The 9773-nt window shown below is 44.6% G+C and overlaps 1 protein-coding gene across 1 annotated transcript; it reads right to left on the minus strand.

Annotated features, from left to right (window-relative positions):
* Positions 1–216: 216 nt before the first annotated feature.
* Positions 217–8294, minus strand: C1H6orf62 (chromosome 1 C6orf62 homolog). The gene is made up of 5 exons (XM_023921684.2): positions 5569–8294; positions 3585–3761; positions 2893–3015; positions 2038–2172; positions 217–1525 (listed from the first exon to the last, which is right to left on the minus strand). Exons 1-5 carry the CDS (start codon positions 5695–5697, stop codon positions 1400–1402), a joined length of 690 nt encoding a protein of 229 aa, XP_023777452.1. The 5' UTR covers positions 5698–8294; the 3' UTR covers positions 217–1399.
* Positions 8295–9773: the final 1479 nt, after the last annotated feature.

Below are 9773 nucleotides of genomic sequence, written 5' to 3' on the forward strand. Positions count from 1 at the left end.
TCTGTACCAATATAGTAAGATACTAGTAGTGCCATTATTTCTGACTTATTTCTGCCGGTACTTTTCAAAACATAATGGCCCACATTTGCAAGAACACCTTTGACACTGATCTTTGCTGATAACATTTTAACATTTTCAGTTTGTAGTGGGTGACACTCTTAAAATGCAAGATGATGCTAAGATTCAATTAACAGGATTTCCATAAATAAAACCAGCCATCTTTCACCTAATTTATTTAATTTCCAATTTCTTCCAATTCCAAACAAAAGCTAAATACAAGTTTTAAACAGGTAAGCACTAGTTTTATCCAAAGGGAGTAGGCTTATGCAGTTTTACTCCAGTAAAGTACTCAACCCTTAAGCAGAGCCGCCTTTGTCATCAAAACTATACAGTAGTCTTCCTTTTATCATTGCACAATCTTAAAATGTTCTGTCAGAACCAACTTTTGACACTCCAAACACTATTTTACATTGGTTTATAATGTCTATTCCAAAAGGAAAAAAAAAAAAGAAAAAAACAAAAAAAACCTCGATGGGTTTTTCCATAAGAAATGTTTTAGAAACCAGTATTTCCTGCACAGTTCACCTGCAAGTTTACAAGTCTCAACTCTCAAGAAAAAATAATCCTCTACCAATATTGTTTCTGCAGCTATTATTTTACCTTTTTTTGAGCTGCTTTAGCAACTTCAGACTCCAGGTCTGCCTCATCTGTATAAATGCATCCAACTCAAAAGAATACCTTCATACAGTTATACAGCAACTTGGGGAAAGAGATCCAAAACGAAAGTGCCAGTAAACTTAAGACATGGCCCAGCAAAATAAGAGAGGCAAAAAATGCCTATACATTAAATGAGATGCTTTTTTTTTTTTTTTAAGATTTCTTTCCCACACTTACTTCCTATTGTAATAGCCACTTCTTCGTTCATTAGAATGTATGATAGTGCTCTTCGATACAATCATTAACAGCAAAGCTATAAGGCTTTTATACCCGTTACATTCACTTCTCACCCTCAAAATACTGATGGTTAACATTAGAGATGTTAGGGGGCATGACCAGCACAAATGGGAACACCACCACAAATGATCACCTTGTGCTTTCACATACATTTGTTTCAATGTACAGTCCCTTCATTTCACATTTTAGTAAGATGCTGATGCAGTGCAGAAGTGTGCAGAGCATCCTCTCTTTCACAAGGTCCATGCAGAAAACATCTAAAAAAAAAAACTGCAAAGTTCTGAGATACAAATGATTAAAAAAATCCAGGATGATCAAGTTTCACAATGTACAGTGTTCTGAACATGAGTCCATTTTCTTCTAAATTCTGAAAGAATAAAGTGGTGAGGAAAGTGAAAATCCACTGCTGCATTCTGTGATCTTCCCCATTTTGCTGGCCAGTACCTTACTCTGGCATGTAAGGACGGAGGTGATCCTCTATGGTACCAACCGTCCAGTGAGTGAGCTGCTCCTGTGGCAGGTACAGGCAGATGCTGCATAACTTGAAGATTGTAGCTTTGTTTTTTGGAGTCTAGAGGAAAAGAAAACCCAAAGAAAATGTATTAAGCCTAGAAGTTAACTCATGACTAATAGGCAGATGACTGACCCCCCCCAAGATGTTTAAAATTCACTATTTCATACATATAAACAGCCTGAGCTTAAAATTAGTCTGCAAACTCTAATGCATAAAACGGTTTCACAATTTTGTTCATTCTTCACTTGAATTATTTTTCTACTGACACCCAAACCAAACCAATACTTTAATTTTTCTTAAATACAGTTACACCTATTTTAGAACTTATTTAATTTTCAATACAGGAACATTAATTCCATGTGAACACATATGTAGCCCACAGTAAGTTTCTGTACGTATGAGTCCTATTTATAGCGTAAGTTTCTACTGAAACTGCCAAAATGCAATCACAAATGCATGATCAGTTTTTCTACTTGAGTACCTCACAGCAAAATCACTGATGTTCCCAAGAAGAAAAAGCTTTTTGTGATTAAAATACACCTGTTAAGACAAGGACAAAAGAAGCTTACCTGCAAGTGCTGTCTGTCAATGAAGAGAAACACTGACTGGTTAGGGTTGTTGACAACAATTCCAGTCTTGTCCTTTCGGCTCAGAACATGCAGAAACTGTTTTTCATAGTCACCATGATGAAATTCAAACTTGGCCTGCATGGTATCAGGGAGGAGAATAAAATATTTTTTAAGATAAAGCTCATGTGCAACCAATTACTTTCCTTCGGTCTGGGGCTTTACAACAACTTCTGTTCTTCCTTTTTGGATCTATTCTGAAAAGCAGAAAGTGGGGGCCATGGCAGTGTCTTGACGCATTTTAAAGCATCCGCTAATTTCATTCTGCCAGCACTGACATCAGCCATTGCAATGCCGTATTAGCAACTCAAAGATACAACTTCACCTACAGCATATATAAAATCCAATTTACCTTCCTGCGGCAGAAGATCCCTGTGCAACAATTTCTAGGCAAAATTATAATGCAAAGGGTTCCATCCATCTCACTCTTCCATCCAATCAAGTACAGCAATTTGGAATAGTGACAGAACCTTAATAACACCATCACATTTACATAAAGATTCAGTTGTACTAAGAGGCACATCTAATCCACTCATACAAATACAAACACACTGTATGCATTTATACATACATGTCATTTGCAAAGGCCCTTTGGAAACTTACATTTTGGAAGGGCTAATGCAATGGTGCATGAAGATAGGAGGCAGAATTTGGCATTCAGAACACTGACTACTTTATAAATAAAAGCAGACAGCATATTTTTCTAACATCCACAGAACTTGCATATCTTATTGATTAAAGAGAACACTCACTCCAGGAGTAAGTTAGTTACTGAAGACAAAACCCAAAACCAAATACCTGAACAGGCCTAAAGGGTTCATCAGATCCCTTCCACCGAGAGAACAGGAGACAGACTATCTTCTCAATATCATTTCGAGGCCATAGAATGAAGTCCATCTCCTGGGTACAGCCGATCACATCCTGTGAGCAGCAAAGTTCTGTATTTACATTCCCTCCAGTGCTCAAAAGACACAGATAAGCAACTTATCTATATGGGTACCTACTTTAGAGGTGATACTTATACACTATCTGTTTGATTTTCCATTTGTATTATTCATATCACAACTGAAGCCTTCCTTGCTTTCCACTGGATTTTAGTATCAGTATCCACTTAATATAAACTACAACATTAAGAAAACAGGAGCAAAGACTGTCTTCCAATATTCATAAAGCAAAATCAATTAGTTGTACAGGAGTTGTTGCAAGAATTATTAACGCTTGCCTTCTAAAGGACAAAGATGGCAAGAAGATACAATTCCTGAGGCACATCTCTGAATGAAAGGTAAAGCTTAAGGAATTACATATTTTAACAGTTTCAGAACTGTAATTACCCCATTGCTACCCTTCGAACTAGACCCCATAAACACAGGCCCACAGAGCCCTCATGCAGCAAATAAGAAAACAAAAAGGCAGGATTGGCCTTAAGATTTGGAAGGAAAAGCACAACTGTTGAAAAAGTGTAATTCAGCAAGTGTAGAAAGGAGCCTTACCCTGCGCATAGACTGGTAGCGGGGTGCATGGAGCTGTACTACATCCTTCTGCAGAAGCTCTAAGGAACTTTCCAAAGAATAGCTGGAATCCCGCACACCTTTCAGGATATTTTCTTCATAGTTATTGGTCATGACTGGTATCACTTCAGACACTTCAAAAAGCGCTGACTTTTTCTTCTAAAAAAAGCACAGATTACCAATCCTTCTTAGGAAACTACAGGTAATATAGGTAAAATGTCATTTTCTGTACAAATGTACACATTACACAAGCTAGGACTTTGACACAAACCACACTAAAACTTACATGCAGAAATTATAAATTAAACAGAATCAGACTGACAACTTTTATAAAAGTTGAACAGGTTTTTGCCGTATCAATCTTGCAAAGACTAAAATTCTATCTAAACATTAACAGAATTTCCCCTTTTTCAAGTACGTGATTTTGGGATGACTAAGAACCTCTGCAAGCTTTTCTCTGCTAATATCATTTAAATAACACTTCTCCTTGTCAATTTTTTACAGTTGGTCTTTTATAAAAAGCAAAATCTTTCAATGCCACATTTGGTGGCAGCAGGTGATTGACATCCCATCTGAACTTAGCTATAATCTCCTCAAAGGAGTATTATCATTTGCTAAATAACTTTTATACTCACTACAAATATTTCAACATCTCTTAAGCAAAGCCAAAACATTATGAGAATGTAAAATCACTAAAGTTGTATGCCACCAGGACAGTTTCTAACAGCTTTCTTACAGCTCATTAGAAGTCCTGACCTACTTAAGAGACAAAGTATATTTTACCAAATAATGCTCCACTTCCCCCCATCAGAACATAGATACGAGGCTTGCTGACCAAGCTAACTTAAGCTAAACTCCTGTTTTAGGCAAATTGGTATGGATATCTTCAATTCACTGTGACATAAGCAAATATAACAGGATTTAAAACAAGTATCTGAATGAATTTCTACAAAGCAACCAAAAAGTAGTATCAATGTTCAACTAAAAGAGTTAAAGCTGTGTCATCTAAGAAAATCTAATTGTTGCCACTGCTTAAACATTAATTTTTATGTTACTGTGACAGTAGCCAGAAATTATACCCCAATATATCCATCTCTGCTTGCACTAGAGCCGACAAGCAAATAGGAATTTTAAAGAAGCTTTTCAAGTAAAAGTCTTCATTTAACATAACTAATTATTACAGCAAATGCAAAAACTATACACCTGAGGGATTAAACTATTTCAGTGCTCATCTACATCCATTTTGTGTATACGTACTCTGCTGCCATTTGCTTCTATCTTCACTTCCTCATCATTTTTCAGCACATTCACTTCCTATAAATACCTACTTTTTTTAACGTTCTGTGGATAAGAACTCTCCCACAACTGCGGGTTTATAGGGGGTTTCAGAAACACCCAGTTCCCCACCCAAACGTGCAGCATCCAGCAGCAGAGGAGGCAGCCAAGCAAATGAGGATTTACTCTTTGCCCTCCCCACTCCTTTCAAAATGACAGCAGCAGTTCCACATGTGCCTGCGCACTTGGGCCATTTACACATCACATCTTGCGACTCCTCCCCAGGTCTTCCTTTTTGCTTTCATCAGACAAACATACTCGGCAATCGCCCCAGCCAGATTCCGTTCACAGCTCAACTGCTCACAGCCAGCAATTGAGCGGGTGAGACCCCAATTAGGCTTAACGAGTAATACTGTTAACTTTGAAAAATATCTATCCAATACAGAAGTTACCAAGTAACTACTTAATGAGGTACTGGAATCCTCTGCGTTACAAAACCACAAAATACAAAGAGCCAAAATGACAAAAATAAACTAAGTAAATATTATAGCAACTAGCAATTAAAAAAAATTAAAAAGTCAATGGAATTTGTTAAGGCTAAAACATTTGATGCAATCAGGCAGCAGGATCTTGCACAGAACACCTAAAACGCAGCAAACGGAGAGACAGACGCACTTTAAAACCAAGTTACCTTGTCTTTGAACACGAAGGCAATGTACATCTTGAAGTCAAACTGGTCAGCTAAAGATTCTTTTTTCTTTCTAAGCTGAGCACGAAGTCTGTTCAGAGCTTGTTTCTTCCGGGAGTTTGGGTCCCCCATTTTGTAATACAGGTGGTACTAAAGCCTTTGGAAACTGTCGCTAAACTATGGGCACCTTTTCGTAAGACTTAAGTACAACAGAAACAAGTCGTTTGATTCCTGCTAATACAACTGAATAGATCAAACGCTAATGTAACCCAAAACCGCACCTCAGGCAATATTTTACGAGAATGTCGTATTGGAGGGGTCAAGAAACAAAGAAAGTTGTTGTCCAGCCATGGCTGGACAAGAGGTTTTACAATAAATCAAGAAAAAAAACCCCAAAGAATTTCGAAGAGAAAAATTTGAACAGTTTAGCCGCAGGAATAAGTGGGTAGGAATGAAAGGAAAAAAAAAAAGAAATAAAAAAGAAAAAAAAAAAAAAAAGAAAACAAACCCCAAACAAATCTTATCACAATTTATGTGTACAATAAAAAGCAACTCGCACAAGCCCAATCCATGGGGGGTACTTTTGCTCTGCTTACAAAAAAAAAAACCCGAAGCTGAAATTACAAATTGCGTTTTACCCCAGCCAGATCCATGACTCTACTGATTATTATTCTCAGCTTTCCACTATTGCTATGTTGCCTGTCTTTTTCTTTAGAATTATTAAACTTGGTGGAGAGCAGAGAAAAGGGTGCAAAGGAGGAGTGCACAACCCGGGAAGTATGACATTTCTCTGCCGCCAACAACAACAAAATCAACTACAGACAACACAGCGCTGGTTTGCAGGGGAGCAAAGAGAACAGACAGTGGAGTCATTTCTAACTTCATCCTGCTCATCATTGCCCTGAGGCTACTGCTGCCGAAGAGGAGAGGGATCATGATGGCCGTGGACAAGGGGCGGACAGGGGTTCAAAGGACCGTATAATCTCACCGAGAGACTTAAACCTGAATCGGTGCCCCAAACCCGGGCTCCCTAGCAGTGGGAGAGCCCTACATCCCCCGACACCTCATACACTCCCTGGGCTGCTGATCCCCGGGGGATCCTTCCCTCTATCTCTGCTGCTGCGAGCACGGTCAGCCGAGGCTGTGCATGGCCGGCGCTCTTGGCTTTCCCTTCGGCTTCTCTCTGCACACAGGGCAGCCGCGCCCGGGGCAGCGAGACACCCACAGCAGCACCGCCTCTCTCCCCTCTCACTTCATGGCCACGACTCGGAAAACATGGAGTGCGCTTTGCTCCTGCTTTTCGGTGACAGAATTTTTTGCGAGGTTTTCAGTTGTTTTTTTTTTTTTAAAAATTGCAATCTAGGTTGCAATATTAAACCTCTAAATCACCCTCCCCCGAAAAAAAGGCAAATCCCTAATTATCAGGTTATTTTCTTCCTCTCTCCAGACATTTTTTCCCCTCCCCAGGTGTTTGATTAGTCGGGGTTAAAAAGTTTTTAGTTTAGCAAATTCGTCGGACCAGGTTAAGGAGAAGAGGGGGAATAAGTACTTCTCCCCCTTCTCTCTCTGGAGAGAAAGGAACAAAAACCAAAGGAAAACAAAAACAAAAAAAGGAACCCCTCCCAAAGCTTCCCCCCCCGTTAAGCAAGAGACTGAGAGGCTCCGATAAGAGCCCGGGACCGTGGCCCGCTCGCTACCCACAGCCGGCGGGCGCAGGAGGAGCAGTGGAGGAGGAGGAGGAGGAGGCGGCGGTGCTGGCAGCACGGAGAGGAGCCATGTCAAGATAAAGCCACGAAGCCGCGGAGCCCCCCCATCCCTGCCGCAGGGGACACGGTGACCGGGCCGCCCGCTCTGCCGCTGCTCGGCCCCGACCTGGTCCCCATAGTCTAGCTCAGCGCCCCGGGCCCGGGGAGTGGGGAAATGGTGGCGGAGAGAGGAGGAGGAAGAGGCGACGGCGGCGGAAGGAGGAGGACGCTGTCCCTGCGCTAGCGGCTCCTACGGAGGAGGGCGGCGGGCCCGGAGATCCCGGAGCGGCGTCGAAGGAGGACCGGGACGACCGGGAAGAATGATGAAAGGGCTGAGGAGAGCCTCTTTTCGCCCAGGCGATCCCGGGACGTCCTCGAGATCGACGGCGGGAGCGGGAGTGCCTGTGCCTCGGCACGGAGCGAGCGTAGAGTGGAGCTGCGCAGCCACCACGGACCCCTCAAAATGGCAGCGCCTGAGTCACACAGGCGCCGCCCTACCCGCACCGCCGGCGCGTACCAAGCGATCGTGCCTCGGGGGGGGCGAGGTACTGGTGTGGTCGAGGCGGTACAGCTCAACCTCGGTAGCCACCATGAACACGCCTTGTCAGGAACGACAGAAAGCAAAGCACAACAGCGCCTTGGAGCGTCTCCGAGCTGTCACCGCGCCAGCAATCCGCACTGCCCTGCACTTTCTTCCCCTCCCCCCCCCCGCCATGAAGCCTCGTGTAACTGCGCGCTCCCCCCGCGTGGTGCTCGCGGGACAGGGACCCGGATGGGGCTGCTCAACGCCGTTCTCGGAGGGGCGGGACGACGACGACGGGCAGGGTGTGAGGCAAAGGGGAGGGCGGGAACATCGCCGCCACCCCCACCCCCCCCCGCCCCCCCCCCGAGGTGGTATCTGCCCGGGGCAGCCCCCTCCCCTCTCAGCCGATGAACGCCCGATCCCCAAATTCTGTCACCTTACGGGAATACTTAAACTTGTTCCAGCCTTAACCGTGGTGATGTTATAGGTAAACAAGTCTTGTAGTAGTATATTTTATGTAATTTGGTCCGTCGGGGTTTGTATTGAGCCCGTCTCATGTATGCGAAATAAAACTGTAAATTAAACAACAAAGTCCAACATATATAAAAGCTGACATGGCGAGGGGCTTGTCTGCAGCACAGATCTCGCCAATGTGACAGTCCGTGTTCCTCCGTGGTGGTCGCTGCGCTTCCCGAGGGGGCTGGTTAAGTTTTATAAATAAGTAATTGCTGTTCCAGAGACACAAACCTAATCCTTGGAAAGAAGTAAGCGGTTTTATTTCTGCACTACAAGGACAGGCTAATGCACTCCTTGCCGTTCCCTGGAAGGACGGAGGAATGGCATGGGAGCCATGGAAGCGAAGCGAGGGCGCAGCGTGCTGTTGAGCGATCTCCCTGCGGGCAGTCCCAGGGCGAGAAGGAGGAATCGCCATGCCAGCACGGGGCCCGGTGGATTGCTGGCCCAGCCCTGTGTGCCAGGGAAGCCTGGCTGTCCGGTGTGCCCCGGCAGCGCGGCTTCGGAGCCCAGGGGCGGCGAGCGGCTGGTTTGTGCCACAGCAAGGCCGGGCTGCCAGGCTGGGTGAGCGCATCTCTCCCACCTTTCCCTGGCAGCTGGCGCCTGTGACTCACCGGAACAGCAGCGATATGGCAGAGATTACAGGCAGAAGACAAGTGCGGGCACCGTCTCTCTCACTTGATCGTGTTTCAAAGCCCCTGCAGCACGGCAGTGGCGCTCTCCAGTAACTCCACATTTCAATCTTTGCTCCCCACGTCTCTTACTTGTCCCTGCCGATCCCCCTTGTTCTCCCCTGACCCTCGAATTAGTTATTTTCCTTTAGCACGCCTTTCGTCTACATGCTCTCCCTTGGACATCCCTGCTGCCTGTCTTGTAGTCAGGAGCTGTGCTCAGCCCTCGGACCTCATTCCCTTCTCCGGCTGTTAGTCACACTCTCCATGCGGGCAGTCCTCTCGCCTTTCCGGACACGGGCATTGTCCAGAACGTTCCTCTGCTGCTTGAACAAGAACAGAGCAGAAACAGATAATTTTTGCCTACTTAGAGATTGCTGTTCAGTCCTATTGGGCAATGCCGATTGAAAATAACCCTTTGGGCAAAGCAAGGCAGGTAAATAGGAGAATTACATTAGCTCTGCACTTCTGTGGCTATTTCAGACTAAGAGAGTTTTTTAACTATAACATCAGTCTGTCCTTAAACAGAGCCACGTTTAGATAACTGCTCCTCCAGCCGGTTTAGTCCAGTTTTGTTTTCCACGCTGCCCTGTGCGACGTTTTGTGCCGCAGCCTGGCGCCCGCTGCTATTTCAGGCCGTGACTCACACTCGGCCTGTGCCCCTCTTTGTGCCGGCGGGGCGGACGCAGCCAAAGCTCGGCACCGCCTGACGGGGGGATTGCCCCGGCACACAGGGAGCTGCCAGAGGGAGCTGGA

Source organism: Cyanistes caeruleus, chromosome 1 (assembly GCF_971803275.1).
Source record: "Cyanistes caeruleus chromosome 1, bCyaCae1.hap1.1, whole genome shotgun sequence".
NCBI classification, from domain to species: domain Eukaryota; kingdom Metazoa; phylum Chordata; class Aves; order Passeriformes; family Paridae; genus Cyanistes; species Cyanistes caeruleus.

Bases quoted from the DNA above. Each gene is read 5' to 3' on its own strand.
- C1H6orf62 (XM_023921684.2), bottom strand. From the start codon at position 5,697: ATGGGGGACCCAAACTCCCGGAAGAAACAAGCTCTGAACAGACTTCGT. The intron at 2,173-2,892 runs GTATTTGGTTTT...GATACCATGCAG, and splicing joins AACCCTTTAGGCCTGTTCAG to GCCAAGTTTGAATTTCATCA. The intron at 1,526-2,037 runs GTAAGCTTCTTT...CTTTTCCTCTAG, and splicing joins TTGACAGACAGCACTTGCAG to ACTCCAAAAAACAAAGCTAC.